The sequence below is a fragment of the Microtus pennsylvanicus genome, chromosome 21, assembly GCF_037038515.1.
Source record: "Microtus pennsylvanicus isolate mMicPen1 chromosome 21, mMicPen1.hap1, whole genome shotgun sequence".
Classification (NCBI taxonomy): Eukaryota; Metazoa; Chordata; class Mammalia; order Rodentia; family Cricetidae; genus Microtus; species Microtus pennsylvanicus.
This window is the reverse complement of record NC_134599.1, coordinates 13,118,123-13,134,218: the sequence shown is the minus strand read 5'-3', so window position 1 is coordinate 13,134,218 and position 16,096 is coordinate 13,118,123. Positions and strand designations below refer to the sequence as shown.

Genomic DNA, 16,096 nt, shown 5'->3' with positions numbered 1-16,096 from the left:
TGCTGGCCCCCTCTGCTCTCTCAGAGTCTACCACCCCAGGTCCTGAGAAGCCCTTACCTCCTACCAGAGCCCTCTCTGTTCAAGGCTGTTTGCCTGAGTCCAGCAAAGCCACTTTCTGCCTAGGGTCTGGGAAAGAAGTTGCCTCCCTGACCCCCTGTAATCTCCAAAATGAGCAAGAATGCTGGTCCATTCTTCTTCAGTTTCTCCCACGGGGATTTTCTCGCACCAACCATAGGTTCAAGTTTATGCCAAAAGAGGGGAAAGGGGGAAGAGGAAAAAGCAACGGAAGGCCACACTCATCCAAAAAGGGAAATCACAGTCAGCAGTGGCTGTTCCCATTGAGGTCCTGAGATTACAGGGAGGGAGCTGGGGTTCCGACAGGAGCAGGGGAGAAACCCACCCAGAGAGATGGAGTAGAGACCCTGGGAGGGGAGAATGGGCAGAAAAGCCAAAAGACACAGGCGGTGCCTGAGTGTCTTGAACCTCCACAGCTTCCATGGAAGGCAGCACCTCCAGGAAAAGCTTGGCCCTACCTCTTAATCACATTCCTGGAATGCCTACCCCTGGGAGGCTAAGGACAAGACTGCTTAAGCTTTTAACCCCTGCACAAAAGGCCCACTCGCCAGGAGCATGGCTTGTGCTCCCAAGATCTCTGCACCTGTCACCAGGGAGAGCAGGGATGCTCAGCTCTACCTGCTTCTAGGACTCTAGATCCCTCTCCTAACCTCTGAGGTCCAAATTCCCGGGAACTCCCCTTCCCCACTTGCTCTCATTGCTTCAGTCGTTTTTGGTTCTGAGCGTTTTTGTTTTGATGGAATTCCAAATGTACAGAAAAGGTGTGCTGTGATTAAATCACACCCACATCCCTTTTTCTGGACCTTTCCCTGTATGCACAACATCCACATGCTGGCCTCCGTTCTTGGGCTTGTGGGCCAGTTTGAAGCTCCTTGGGTAATTAGGACCTCTCAAATGAGTGGGGAGCACTTGTCCAGGTGGTCTCAGGTAGCTCCCCGCAAAATCCTTAGGCTCATCTTGCCTCTGTATTCCTGATTCCTGGCTCTGAGAAACTACCGCCCTGGCAACGCTGGTGGGAAGACCATGTGCATTAAGCCCTGCTCTGGGAACTGGAGTTTGTCCCCAGGCCGCCTGCAGAAGTTGCTGCCCATAGCCAGCTATAAATAACCTGGAGGCGGTTGGCTATGGGGTGGTGTCACTGCTACCCTGAGGGAGGCGGGTGAAGAATGCCCTGGTGCCCAGGGCTTTACCTTGGCCGGTAGGTCAGGCAGGACAGGCCTGGGGGAGGGACCGGGTCAGACCTCCTTCGGAAGGAAGCAGCCTCTTCTGGTCCCCATCCCCTAGCGGCAGAATCTGGTGTCCCATGGGGGCTCCAGACCATCCTCCCAGTGCACAGCTCCTCTGCCTGCTTTGCCTGCTCCTACTGCTCCAGGTAAGTGGATTAGTGGGTGTGTTGGGGGTATCCGAATGGGAGCTCCCAGCTCTGTGACCGAGCCCAGGAAGGGAGTCTCCAGACTTGGTGACTTGGTAGCACTTGGAATCTATGTCTCTGAAAATGGGACAGAGTCTCATACCCAGAGTGGGCAGGAAAAAAACAGAAGGAGAGTGACATCAGCTAGGAGAGGAAGTTCTGTGTGGATGAGCATGGGGCTCTGAGGTGACAGCATCAAGTGCAGAACCAGTCCTTCTCTCTTAGCAATTCTCTCTCTCTCTGCTGCCCAGCCTCCCCTCCCCCACTGCCCTTATACCTCTTCTGACATCCCCAGGTCTCTTCTCCACCCTTTCTCCAGCAGATGGCCAGAGGGCCACCCCCACTCCCTGCTGCCTCCCCCCACCTCGGCTGACCCTCAGTATCAAATGAGGCACAGGCAAGAGGGCCAGGAGAAAAGCTACTGGCTGAGGAGTTGGTGAGACAGATGGTGGGCAGCTAAAAAGAGAAAGAGCTTGAGGAAGGGGGTGGGGGGCTCCCAGAAGAGATGTGGAGGCCACCTACCTCCAATTGTCTTCTCGTTTTACATATGGGGAAACCAAGGCTCAGAGAGCAAGGTGGCCTTCCTGAGGCCACACTTCTCATGAAAAACTATGTGCAAATGACCCCAAGAAACAGAGCCAAGCGAGAAGTCATGCATGCCCTGGAGTATCTTCAGGACCTAAATATTCCCGGGTGTGTGAGTACAGATTCATTAGACAGTCACTCCATAGACCCCTAGTGATTGTCTACTATGACTTTTTGGTTTTTGTTATTGTTATTTTGGTTTTGGTTTTTGGTTTTTGGTTTTTTGAGACAGGGTTTCTCTGTGCAACAGCTGTAGCTGTCCTGGAACTCATTTTGCAGACCAGGCTGGCCTTGAACTCACAGAGATCCACCTGCGTCTGCCTCCTGAGTGCTGGGATTAAAGGTCCATGTCACCATCAGATGGCAGTATGGCTTTGTCACCTTAGGCAGGTTCTTCCAACTTCCCCAGCCTCAGTTTCCTCATTGGGAAAAAGAAGGTACTTCCTCCATAGAGTTATCCTAAAGAACAAATGAGAAGATGCCAACCAAGTCTGGGTCGTTCTGACCCCCTTAGCGCCTTCCTTGTTCCAGGCCTTCTTGGTAATAGGATTGATTTCTAGGTCCTTGGCCAACTATTCCGAGATGTCAGCCCCCAGGGAAATGAGAACTTGAGGGGAGGCAACAGAGTGGAGGAAAAGCAGCAGGAGGAATTGTAGCTCCTGGCTCTCGCCCTTATCCAGTCTGGACTTCACAAGTTCCCACAGACCAAGGACGCAGCTGCTGAAACCCACCCTGGGCTTCTGTCCTGGTGTGCTCACGGCCAGAAGGGGCCCTGGCAGGAAGAACAGCAATTTATAACCTTTGTAAATTGGGTCTGCAGAAAGAGGTAAAAGGTGTGAGAGACCCAGCAGGAAGTAGAGGAGTCTAGTGGGAGGAGACAGAGGCAGACCAGCGGCCTGGGGGAGGCTGGGGAGGTTCTCAGGGGCCAGGCCTAGGAGCTTTGCTTCCAGAAGAGCTCTGCCTCCTAAGTGCACAGGGAGACGTCTAAACAGGAGGGGGCCGGGTCTGATTTACAGGAGGAGGTCAGCATAAGAGAAGGGAGAATACTTCTCTCCCTATCCACTCTTCCACAGCCTGGAGACTATAATTGGTCTCGAAGTAGCGCTTCCAGCTTATCCTCAAGGGCCTCCGGAGGCCTCAGAGAAATGGCGCCTCCTGCATGTCGGGTCCTGTGCGGGTCCCCAGACTGGATTCAGGCAGGACAAGCACACTAGATGAAATGCTCCAAAATCCCAAGCTTTTAAAGTAAATTTTCCATTTGGGATTTCAAATTTGGGGATTACGGATATTCAGCCAGGGAAGTTCATATAAATATTCCAAATTCTAGGGAAATTCCAAAGCCTGAAATATTTGTAGTCCTAGGCATGTCAAATAAAGACACCGTAGCTGCCACATCTTCCATCTGACCTCTGTGAAGGCCTCAGGAGTCCCGCCTCTCTCAACCAGTTCCAGTCCCTCACCTCAGAACAGGTTTCTCTTGAGCCCCTTGCCCCAGGTGCTAATGTTTGCCCAGAGAAGGCCCAGCAAAGGGAGGAGACACAGAGAGGTCTGGCTGTGTCCACACAGCTGTAGAAAACTGAACCTTACATAACCGACTCCATCCTCTCCTGAAACTGAGTTCATCCTACCCTTCTGCATCTCCCCCTACACTACCCCTTGCCAAGAGCACAGCATACCCAAGGCCATTTCCCAGAAAGCTCTGTCAGCTAATGACTTTCCACCAAAAATTGAGCTCCCTTCTGAGTGTTTCCTAACCTAATCAGCTAATTTAGTCTCTTTGGTTTGGCCATTTTGCCAATGTTTAAGTTTTTTTCCCCGAAGCAATTTTTCTGTGGGCACTGCCTACTGAGTTCTGCAGAACTTGGAAGCCCTAAGTCTGCTGCTCTTGATTGACAGCGTGGTTCAGCACCCTCTTCATTTACGTCCTCTGACCGGACACGGTTTGTCTGGCATGGCTACTCAAAATCCCAACTTTTGAAGATGGCATCTTAGGTCTAGAGTGGTGGGGAGGATGGCCTGCCCCATGTCCTGGTTTTGTTTGTTTTTCTGTGCAGCTGGCCTGCACAGAACATGTGAGGCTCCAGCTAGGTGCAGCACACTTCCCTGCTTGGGGCTCCAAAACACCAGGGAAGCCAGACCGAAGACCCTCCCATCTCCTTCTGTCAGTTGAGGAGGGAGGTCAGGGCTCAAGATCACGGCTCTAACCCTAAATAAGTGGTTGACTCTGTTACCTTAACAAAACCTTAATTTTAATGTCAAGCTATTTTTGTGACATCCAGACAGATGCTGTAGGTCAGAAGCTATTAGACCAAGTGGGTACTAGATGAGTTGATAAATAAGGAGAGACCAAGCAACTTGTCCCAAGGCCTCCTGCTGGCCAGTTCCCTCCACACAGCAGCCAGGAACGCCTCCCTTCTACCACCTCCACTTCTGGGCCAAAGCCCAGATGAGGACAAGGGTCAGGAGGGATGAAAGACCCTCTCCAGCTCTCATAGAGAAGATCAGAGCTAGGAGGCCAGAGTCCTTCCCAGGCCTGGCAGGTGATCTGGGACCTAAAAGGAGACATCAAGACTCTTAGGAAGAGGAGCTTACCACGGGGCCCACTGGCAGAACTGCAGGGCTGATCAGATCACCAGAGTCCTCACTAGAAGTCCCATCCCCTGTAAGTGATATCTGATCATCTAGAGTCTCTCCTTTCGGTCCCTGGCCCTGATGCTCGAGAACACAGTGACCTCTTTATAAACTGTCCAGTTCTACATTCATCCTCAGGAGGTATAGCTCCATTACTGCCTCCCTGAATGCCAATGTCCCTTCCCATTCTTCTCCCCGCATCCCCGCTTAAATTCCTCTTTGTCTTCCCCTCCTTCATTTCTCTCTCACTTATTCTCTACCCTGTCATCTCCTTCTTCCTATTCTCCCCTCCCTTCCCCCCTTCTGCCCTTCCTCCCTACTCTGCTCTCCTCTTCCTTCCCTCCTTCCTCCTCTTCTCTTCTCTTCCCTGACTGCCTCCCTGGGCGTAGTTCAATGAACATTCTGAATGAGCCAGATAGTGGGAGGAGCTCTCCCTCCCCAGTTCCTTCCCTGACCTTGGACAACAGAGAGAAGAGTCAGTCAGCCAGGGAGGGGCTGATTCCCGGCTGCAGGCCCAAGACTCAAGGTCCATAAATCTGCCAGGCTTAGGCAGAGGCCTAAATTTAGAGGGAACGTGTCACCAGACCCAGGAGGAGAGTAGGTCCAGCCAGACCCCCTGGCTCCTGTGAGGTGGCTCCTAGGGCACAAGCTCAGCTTGGATAAGGCCCAGGTAGAGGAGGAACAGCTGGAGCCTTGGCTCGCCAGGGCATATCCTAGAGACAGGAAATGGGCCCCACAGGCTAACCTCTGAGGAAACTTCAAAACAAAGGCAATCTGAGAAGCAACAAACTTGGAACTGGGTGTGGTTCTACCCAGCCCAGGTAACAGGGCCCATCCATCCATCCTTCCATCCATCCATCTAGTCACTTAGTCAATCAGCAAACATTTGTTGTGCACTTGCTATGTACCAGGCCATGGTTAGGAACCCTGGGTACAGATGTGGACCCTGACCTACTTGGGACTCCCGCAATAGAGGTGAGGACAACGACAGCTCTCTGGTCCCAGGCTAGCCAAGAATAGTGTAGAAGTCAAAACTGGCCCGTCAGAATAGAGAGTGATGGCCAAAGAAAACAAAGGCTGTTCTGTGCACACCAGGCAGATCCCTAGTTCCCTGGACTCCCTCTCTGGACTTCTGCATGCCATTCTTCTCTGACTCTGTGGAGGTGGCACAGAGCCTTCACTGAGGGCTTAGCTGGGCCTCTCGGGTAACAGTTGCATAGATCCAGGCTCCCAGGCTTCCGCCTGTGGGCAACTCAGGCCCTCTGACCCCTCTTTGTGTTCAGTACTGAACTAGAACAGCTCAAGACCCCAGGAAAACTGTTCCAGATACCAGTTGACATGGAGGAAGGGGGGAAAGGCACCTGTCACTCGGGAATTCATGGGTCTTCAGGAGTGCCATGTCATGGTGGGCCAGGGACCAAAGCCAAACAGAGGCTCCTTTCTATCTCCCGATATCACAGTGCAAATTTCTCATCTTCCCGCTTGGCACTCTGGCCCGAGAAGGCTTTGCCTGCCTCCTGTCCACAGAGCTGTCTGTGAGGTCTTCCCACCTTCCAATCTGCTCTTGCGTGGCCAGAGAGAGGCTTCTTACTTCTGGGGCAACTGGGTGCCACATTTGGGCTAATGTCCTATTGGCCTCTGTAGATATCACGCCACCATTCTTATATAGAAGCACTCTCTATGTGTAATAGACCAGAATGCATACCTCATCAGGCTGTCTGGGCTGGAATCTTGCCCTGGGCTCTTACCTGCTGTGTGGCCTTGGCTTCTGTGAAGTGGGGTTATTCACAGCATCTTCCCAAGCTGTGACAAGGAGCAAAAGAGCTGTCTTTTGGGCTGAGCTTAGAGCTGTGCCCAGCACACAGCAAGCACTACTCAGAAAAGTGTTTATCTCCCACTGCTTCCAACCCTGCCAACAGCATCCCTAACCAGGTTCTGCTGGCCTGTATCCTCCTCTCATCTGCATCCTCCCATCCCCCAACAGCATCCCTAACCAGGTTTTGCTGGCAACCTTGAACCTTTGCTCATTTGCTTCATGAGGTCATTTCTTTTCTTACCGTTCATCCTGACACTTCCGCACTCACCTCCCCTTTGGATTCAGCTTTCAATCCAGGCTTCCCAGAGCGCTGGCAGTCTTGACAAGACAGGACCACCATTCACTATACACTAAGACTAAGCCTGGTGAAGGAGGTAGAGGCCATGTCTTCAGGAGCTCAGTGTCCCTTGAAGAGACGAGACGACTAAACTGAGAGTTCAGTAGCCTTGCCAAGGCCACGTGGTATAGAAGCAATATCCCCTAGAAGGATGAATATAGGGATAGCTGAAACTCCATCCATACTACCCACAATGCTGCCCCTTTCCCTACCCGTCCACAGTCTCAACGGCCACCAGGGTCTCTGCTCAAAATGGGCACCTGCCGGGTGTGCTGTGGGCTTGAACTGAATCAAGTGTAATCAGGCAGACCCTGAAAAAGGAAAGAAAAAAAATGAAAGGAAGGAAGGAAGGAAGGATGGAAGGATGGAAGGAAGGAAGGAAGGAAGGAAGGAAGGAAGGAAGGAAGGAAAGAAGGAAGGAAGGAAGGGAGGGAAAGGTTTTGGCTATACCAACTTTGAACCCACAGAAGGAGGGGTTAAGAGAGACAGAGCCAAGGTGTGGGAAGATTTCAAAGCCCACTCTGGCCAGCTCTTCTTGCCCAGTATGGAGCAATGTGCCCCTATGCTGAGCACAGCAGTCCTGTGCTCATCCCCATGTGTTTTGCTCATCAAGAGACCTAGCATAGCCTGGAACTGGACATCTGAGACACACACACACATACACACACACACACACACACACACACACTCACACACATACACACACACTCACCTCTTTCCCTGCTCCAAATTTCTCCGGGCTCCCAGGACTGTCCACGAGGTTCGTTAAGCTAAATGGGCATAAACTTGCCGTCTGAGTAGTGGGGTTATTAATCAGCAGTTCCAAGCCAGCATGGGGAAACCGAGTGTTCAGCCTTCAGCCCCAGCCCAGGAAGTAGACTAAATATGCTAAATGTGATGTTTGAGGGCTTCAGACCATGGGGGCATCCAGGGACAAACATGTGCTCATCTGTCCAGTAAAGAAACCCTGACAAGCAAGAGAAAGACAACTGCCTGCTAAGGGAACAATGCCTTCTGCAGAATCAAAGGTGACAGGGCTGGGAGGAACCCAAAAGCACACGCGCACATGCACATGCTCATGCGTGTGCACACGCGCACACACACACACACACACACACACACGAGAACATGCACTTGCATGCCAGTTGCAGAGTAAGAGAAGCATGGGAGGAGCTGGGGGCAAGGGTTAGCATTTTAGCATGCTTTGCTTTAGTCTAGTCTAATGCCTTTTTTTTACTTCTGTCTTTGCTCACACTGTACTCCCCATGTAGGTAGGGACCCGTATTAGCTAAGCAAACGTCTGTTCACATTTCAAAACCCACTTCATCATGATCCCTTCCTTGCTGCCACCCTAGTTCCCTCCGTAAAGCCAGTCATTAATCCATCGTTCTCACCAGAAAACGCCCTCCTGTTTGCTTTATCCACTGTGCCCAGCAATCATGCTGAAGACTTTTCTGGAAGATGGGATCCTACACAACTTTGTCTTCTGGGTTAGATTTCCACTGTCACATCTGCTCCCTGATGGATGACTGAGCAGGCGCCGTAGTCCTTTCTTTTTACCTTCCGTTATCATCCAATTCCTCCTCTTGCAGGAAGCCCTCCAGGGCCTGCTTAGTTTTCTCTCCCATGTATTAACCTCAGGCCCTTTATGTCTCTCCCATCTACCTGGGATAGAAAAGCTAAGCTGCAGCCTGCAATTCCCGCCTCCTTTCTCTCTATAAGCTTAGGATACATACACCTTGGCTGGGACACCTAAGGTCATCATCACAGGGCCTAACACGCAGAAAGCCCCTTTTGAAGTTGTTTTCTGAGGACTTTGGTGACAGAGAGCAGGGCACTAGACTTGATGCATTTCATCCAGCAGGGGAGGAACCAGCTTTGGGGCTGATGGAAGGAGGATGCTCCTGCCTCAAAGTTGTTCTTTCCGAGATCACAGCCTTTGTGGCCGAAATGCTGCTGTCCAAAGGAGCCTGGGCATCTCCCTGTTCAGCTGTCCCTCACCTGGGTGGGAGCAGGCAGATGCTGTCAATGGCCATCCAGGCCTGGCCAATAACCCTCGCCTCTGCTCTCCTAGGTGGTCAGACCAGGCCAGGTGCTCCAGGACCAGCCCCTGTGGGCACTTTTGGAACAGCACTGCCACAGGACGACAAAGCTCATCAACCTTTCGGGTATGTATGCTTTCCGACCTCCACCCTATCCTGCAGTACCCCTGGAAGCTGAAGGGAGACCTGGAGCTTGAGCAAGGAAGCTCAGGTAGTCTGCAGAGACCTGGCTCCAGTGCCTGGCTCGGTTTCTTCCTTGTGGTCTTTGCAGAGTTTGCTTCCCCATTTGAGCCTTAGGCTCTTGATCGATGACAAGATTTTGGCTAGTGAGGCTCTTCTTACATGGGCACCTGAAAGAGAAAAGAAAGAAAGAAGGAAAGAGAGAGAGAGAGAGAGAGAGAGAGAGAGAGAGAGAGAGAGAGAGAGAGAACTGGCTTAGACTGGTGTGTTCGGGAGCCCAAGGAGAGGATGACCCTTCTGCTTTCAAAGTCAGTCAAAAGACAAGACTATCAGAAGGCGTTAAAACATCTCTGGTTGCCGTGGCTACAGGCTTCACCCCAGTATGACCCTGTAAAACAGCAGCCAGGCTCTGGGGTCTGCCCCTCTGGGGCTTCCTGAGCTGATTCACAGTGTCAGGGAAAGTGTTACAGAACTGCTGGGCGGAGGTTTCCTGGGAGAGATCTCTAGGGCCTCACCCCCTCTCCTGGACTTCCAAGGGCTGGGTTCCAGAAACAGCAGGGAGTGAGGAACAGGTAAACCAGGCAGTGGTGGCACAAGCCTTTGATCCCAGCACTTGGGAGGCAGAGGCAGGCAGATCTCTGTGAGTTCGAGGCCAGTCTGGTCTACAGAGTGTTTTTTCAGGACAGCCAGGGCTGGTAGGGTGAGGGTGCTCTGTGGCTCAGAGTCTCTGTCAGGGCCCAAGTGGACAGGAGTGCTAGCCAGCCCTGGACATCCAAATAGAAGCCGAGGCAGGCATCAAAAGAGTTAAACCCTACCACTTACACCTCTGCTGTGGGGCTCTTCAGAATCAGTCACAGGCCACCCTTGTCCCAGCTCCTCCATCTAGCAGCTATGGGACTTTGGGAAGATCACCTGTCTATAGAGTTTCCTTGACCGCTGTGACAAAGCACTCTACTGGGCAGCTTGATGGGTTCCGACTCATTTTCTCCCCGTTCTGGAGTCTGGAAGGGCCTGGCCAAACGTTGGCATGGGTTGGTTATCCTGAGGCCTCTCTCTCTGGTTTGCAGACCTTTCCTGTCCTCACAGGGTCTTCCCTCTGAGACTTTGTCCCACCTCCTCTTCTCAGAAGGCCACTCAACATATTGGACTGGGTCTACTGGCCAAATTGCATTCATGTTATTTGAATCACCTCTGTAAAGACCCCAGACCCAATTAAGGCCACATTTTGGGGTCCTGGGACTTTGGATTTCAGCATGTGAATTTGGAGGGGTACCTCTCAGTCTATGTCTCTGTTTCTTCACCTATTAGCAATAAGGTTTCATTCTGTGTACGAGGCACACTTTGGCAGTGGGGACATACAACATGGGCCATGCCTAGCAGGCATAGCGAGGGGCAGAGGTCGCTTACTTCAGGAGGGCCATTCGTTCTTGCACTGTATCAACTGAAGCAGAACTGCTGTTCAAAGACACTCTGGCCTCTCCCTGCCCTCCTCACCCATCTCTCTGTTTGAAAAGGTAGCACAGATGCCCCACCCCAGCCTGCGCTCAGGGAGAAGGTTCTCCTTTTTGACGCCCACCCCCTCTGCCTAATTTTTAAGGCCTCCTTCTGTTGACCAAAGGCACCCATGCTATTTACGCAAAAATTTGGTGGCAAATCTCTTTGACTCATAAGATAAGAACACATTCTCTTATTGCCCAACAATTTTGACAATGTTTTGTGTCCTTTAGGAGTTTATCATCCACAGAGTCTCATGTTGCTTTTTGGGATTTGGGGATTTTTTTCATTTTGTATTTTTTTTTCACCAGAAATTATCTGTGATTGTGTCCATAGCTGTCTAACCTGTTTTTTCTCTAATAATGGAGAGTGGATGTTTCCTGTGTCATTAAATATTCATCCAGCACGTCGCTGTGAAGCTGCCTAGCAGCCACTGTGGGGACACATCATTCCTCATTAGCCACGGCCCTGGGGTAGACTTGGGAACTGTTAGGATGTCGGCAGGGCCTCAGTAATTGCTTCTCTGCTCCTCACCTGCGAGTGCCTCTTATCTTGCTCCCACTAGTTAGGAGAGTGTACAATGACTAAAATGTGTGCAACCAAGCAAAACCACTCTCACGATTGTTCCGAGACTCTTCCATGTAAAGAACTGACAATAAGAAGAACCAGGAGTGACAAATGCCGCTTTCAAGAGAATGCTCCCTCCGGGAAGGCAGGCACAGATAAACATGGGAATGACTGCTAATATCTGCTCCAGACTGGGCGGCCAGCTCATTGTGATTACTGCTATACACAAACCTCCATAAGAGAAAAGACCGTAAAATAAAGTTAGGCCATGTGTGGGCTGATGATGACCAGAGACCGTGAATCAAAGACTATGACCAATTGGGCTGTATGCCTCTGTGGTCCAAATAAATGAAAAAATACACACAGTCAGGGGACAATTATAACTTCCAGCAAGCTGCTTTTAATAAAATATTTCTATTTTACTTACCACAGATGCATTTACATATAGTTGAAAATGCTAGGGCATTATTGGGAGGCATATTGTTTTTCTATTCATAGAAAATATAAGGGGAGCTGGAGAGATGGCTCATGGGGCTGGAGAGATGGCTCAGAGATTAAGAGCACTGGCTGCTCTCCCAGAGGTCCTGAGTTCAATTCCCAGCAACCACATGGTGGCTCACAACCATCTGTAATGAGATCTGGCGCTCTCTTCTGGCGTGTGGGCATACATGGAGACAGAATATTGTATGCATAATAAATAAATAAATCTTTTTAAAAAAAGAAAATATAAGGGTCCAAAGGCATCAAAGGAATCTTTGAGGTAATTTTCCAGTCCAAGGTGCATGCACACACACTCACACACATACACACACACACTCATGTGTGCACAGATAGAAATACTAGTGTTAGTCAAGGGAGCAGAAAGTCTGGTCAGGGAGACAGAACCGTAGGTTTTCCCTAGCCCCAAGGTCAAGGAACTTGGTTTCTATTTTTTTTTCCCATGCAATGGCTACTATCCCTAGAACATTCTGATGGGTGCTGGTGACTCTGGGGAAACCATGGAGTCTTAGGTTGGTAGAGCTTTAGTGAGACCTACACGAGACCCTACACACAGAAGTATCAGGGAAGCATCTTGAGTACTAGGGACAGGAGAGGTGGGAGCGCAGATGCATGCTTGCAGGAAGATGAGAGGCTGGACTGAACTGCAGAGCTGAAAGGCATTCTAAATGATGGGCACAGCATGACAGAGGTACAGAGGTCTTCCAAAGGGTATCTCAGCCAGCAACGGGATGAGGAAGGGGAGGGTGATCACAAAGCTTCTTCTTTACCAAGCCAAAGATACAAACTCCGCCTGGGAGGGTATGCAGAGCCCACCATGGAAGTCAAATGACATGATCACAACTGGAGATGTCCTTTTCATCTGCCCTGTGGAGGAAACGGGGGACCTTATTGTTTGTCCTTAGCTACCCCTGAACAGACTCCCTGTCTGCACAGTCCCATGAAAAACAGCCCCTCCGAGAAGCAATGGCCATCGCTGTAAGCCTTGTTGTCTCCTTGGCATTTGCATGGTGGGGGGATAAATGCCAGTGTGTGTGACTTTGTCTGAGTGCGGGACTGTGACAGCTGAGTGTTTCTGTGGTACTCTATAGGCCTATCTGATGGCATGTATGAGGCTGCGCAGTAGATGTATCTAAGCTGGCTTGGCTGTGGTTATCACCACCATAGCTGGTATCGGTGGCGGTCTCATGCCTCACTGCAGGCTGCTCTCTTGTACCTGCCGCACTTCCCCGAACTGACTCTCCAATGTTCGTGACCCCACCAGCCAAGGACACACAGACTTTCTAAATACTTGTCCCCTTATGCCTCTCTTGGATCAGTGGTAGGACTGGCTGGCAGCCCTAGGACGCTATGTCCACCCGTTTGCCAACATTAAAGTGAGCTGCGAGGTCAGTTGGTCTCCTTCTGTTACATCTTAGATGATGGAAATATGAGATTATAAAGAAATGGTACCAAATTCTGGGAACCTAGAGATCTTAGCTGTTCACACATTTAGGGTGCACGGTCACTTTTGACCCTGACACTGAACTGGTCCCTTCTCCGAGGAAACTCTAAAGTGGTGCAGGTCACCTAGGCCAATCCATGTTCTGCAGAAATCTACATGTAAAGCAGCATGTGGCTGGGCTGGCTACCTCCTTAACACGGTATGTGTCCTTGAGTTCTGGTGATGAACCAAGTATTTCTCTTTGACTGTGCTGTCATGCTGTGTGAAGGGTCATCCCTCGCTGGTGAAGGAGACTACATCTCCGGGAGGACCGACCCAGCCAGTCATGCTCTGACCTAAGGCTCTGCCAGGAGCTGGGCCAGGGCCCTAACTGTCCATTCAGGAGGCAGAGGATACATCTACCGGGTAGCTCTGTAGGTCTCCCTGACGGTTGGCAGGTCCTGGAGAGATTCCAGGGCTCCTCCTGGTCTCGCTGCTCAGTCCCTCTCTCACACACTCACTTGCCCTGCTTAGGGGTGACAGCAGCATTAATATGGAGGCTAGGAAGACTCTAGAAGGCACCAGTCTGCTCTTGGCCTCCCCCACCTGGAGCACCGGCTCTTCATGGGCACTTGGTTTCCGATGGAGGGTGCAGGGGCTTGCGAATGGTTCTAGAGCCTCTAAGACCACGGACTCTGTGGGCAGTGGAGGATCACAGAGAACATGCCACTGAAGGAGAAAACCTAAAAAGGCAAAACTCTTGCCTCGAGCAATGTGGCGGAGAGGAGAGACAAAGCAGAAATTTAGACACACGTATGCAGAACCTAGGCCTACTTCACAGGCCCATCTTGAGCACTCTGAAGCAGTTGGGTCCAACTAATCCCCAGGCTAGCAATGCTGGGGGACCCAGCAGATTCTCTACAGGGGTGATCACTCCTCCCACCTGGTGGGGAAGACTGACGACTTTTTTCTCCTCTCATCAGATGGCCCTGCATAACCCAGGAGGAAGAGAGACCGTTTTCTCACCTCTAACTTACTCTATCTGGTGCCCAGGACACTAAGACCTTCAAGTCTTCCAGATAATTTTCATTAATTTCTTCCAAAATAGCCCCATCTCATTACTGGTGGCAAATCTGTCATTGTGAAACCGGATGTTGTTCCTGGTTCCTAGCTCCATCTGAATTCCGCCTACCTACTCCATCCGTTTGATGACCTCTATTAGATTCTGTCGGGTGACCTCTCTGCTGCTACCCTCCCGGGCACCTTCATTTCATTTCCATCCGAGGGCTCAAATCTGCTTCTGTACTGACTGGTTGCCTCTACCCAATTCTAAATGTCCTTCAGAAAAAAAATTCTGGTCAAGAGCCACCCAACTGGGCCGGGTATGAGTATAGGATGTTGTAGTGGGTGTCCTGCAGCTCCAGAGCCTGCGACCCTTGATCTTCAGAGGGGATATTCTGTCAACCCAGATAGTAGATAGCCAACCACGCCAGTATTCTCGCGACTTGTTGGGCTGAGAGCGCTTGGGGGCAGGGGTCCGACGGGGCAAGAGACAGAGCCCCGCCCCCGACGCCGCCATTGGCCGTGGTCTAGCCGGCGGCCCCGCAGCTTCTTGAGCCCACTGGTCTTGGCTAAGGTCCTGGCTCCGCAGCTAGGCGTGATCGCTTGCGGCGCCCCGGAGCTGCCCGACTGGTCCGGGGTAGGCGGGCAGGGAGCTGGACGCTGCGCTCTCTGGCCGCTCCCCGTCGCGCCCGCTCCCTCGCAGCCACGCGGGGCGCGCACTCCCACTCCCTCCGCGCGCGGCTCCGGGGCGCAATGGACGCGGCGCTGCTCCACAGCCTGCTGGAGGCCAACTGCAGCCTGGCGCTGGCCGAAGAGCTGCTCCTTGACGGCTGGGGGCTGCCCCCGGACCCCGAGGGTAGGCAGGAGGCGAGCAGACTAGCCACACGTGGGTTAGCTCTCCGGCGCTTTCCTAGAGCGGCTCTGAGCGGCACCCCGGCACCCCGTGTAGCTCCTGGGCCATCCTTCTGAGCCCCGCTGCGCTCCCTCCTGTCACTAGGTTCCTACTCCTACTGCAACACGACCTTGGACCAGATCGGGACCTGCTGGCCCCAGAGCACGCCCGGAGCCCTAGTGGAGAGACCGTGTCCCGAGTACTTCAATGGCATCAAATACAACACGACCCGTGAGTACCCCTCGCTTGCCCGCTTCCCAGAAAGGCGGTTTGTGAAGAAGGGCTCTGGACCCTGAATCGGACACCTGCCCAGAGCCTTCGTGTCGCTGTAGCAATTACCCCGGGGATTCTGCAAACGTGGGGGCTTGCCTTCTGTTCCTAACCCTATGGCGCTTCTAACCCGGATTAGGCAGTGGTTTGCCCAGAGTTTTTGTGCTATACGTTTGGAAAGAGCCAAGCAAGAGAGTAGGAAACACTTCTTCTCCTTTGGGTCAAGTGTCCCCTGCACTATTTGTTCAGGTGCCTGAAGTTCTACCGTTCGGGTTTCGTCTATACAGAGAGCATTGTATGAATAGATACAGCGCTCTCCATCTCTAAGGCGACGCAGCCTATAGATGTTAAGGCCCCAATCCTGTACTCACGTTGTGACTAAGGTAACCAGACCTTAGCACTGGAGAGGAGAAATCAGAAGGAGGTGAGCGCATATGTTAGGGAGCCTAGACTCTGGGAGGTCAGAGGGAATGAAGTGTCATCTGTCCCCTAATCTCTGGGACTCGCTCACTGGGCTTGTGAGTCTGGAGCCCTGGGCAGCGTTACCTCTGTGCAACCTCGGATAACAGTGGTTTTTAATCAGGACAACACCCCCACCTCCCGGGAAGAACAGCCTGCAGCTTCCTTCCTGCTGGCAAGCTCCTGAAGAGGGAAGCCAGGGGCAGGGGTGATGGTGGGGGGGACTCAATTGGGGGGAGGAATGTACATGTCAACACAAGTGGATGTCTCTAATAAAAGGAAAGTCTGTGGAGGTAGAGGAACCACGAGGAAGGTCTCCCCACCACCTGAGAAATGCCTCCTGAGCACGGTTAA

At 51.9% G+C, this 16,096-nt stretch overlaps 1 protein-coding gene across 4 annotated transcripts in view; it reads left to right on the top strand.

The window, feature by feature from the left end:
• Positions 1-1,150: 1,150 nt before the first annotated feature.
• The window catches only part of Crhr2 (corticotropin releasing hormone receptor 2), a 39,977-nt gene continuing 25,031 nt past the window's right edge, over positions 1,151-16,096 (top strand). The window contains exons 1-3 of one of the 4 annotated variants that reach the window (XM_075955394.1): positions 1,151-1,447; positions 8,930-9,023; positions 15,119-15,244. In XM_075955394.1, the coding sequence (XP_075811509.1) occupies positions 1,379-1,447; positions 8,930-9,023; positions 15,119-15,244 (289 nt within the window). In that variant the 5' untranslated portion in view covers positions 1,151-1,378. Of the gene's footprint in view, positions 1,448-8,929; positions 9,024-14,706; positions 14,978-15,118; positions 15,245-16,096 lie in introns of those variants that run through there. The other 3 variants (XM_075955395.1, XM_075955397.1, XM_075955396.1) reach the window with 3 other exon arrangements.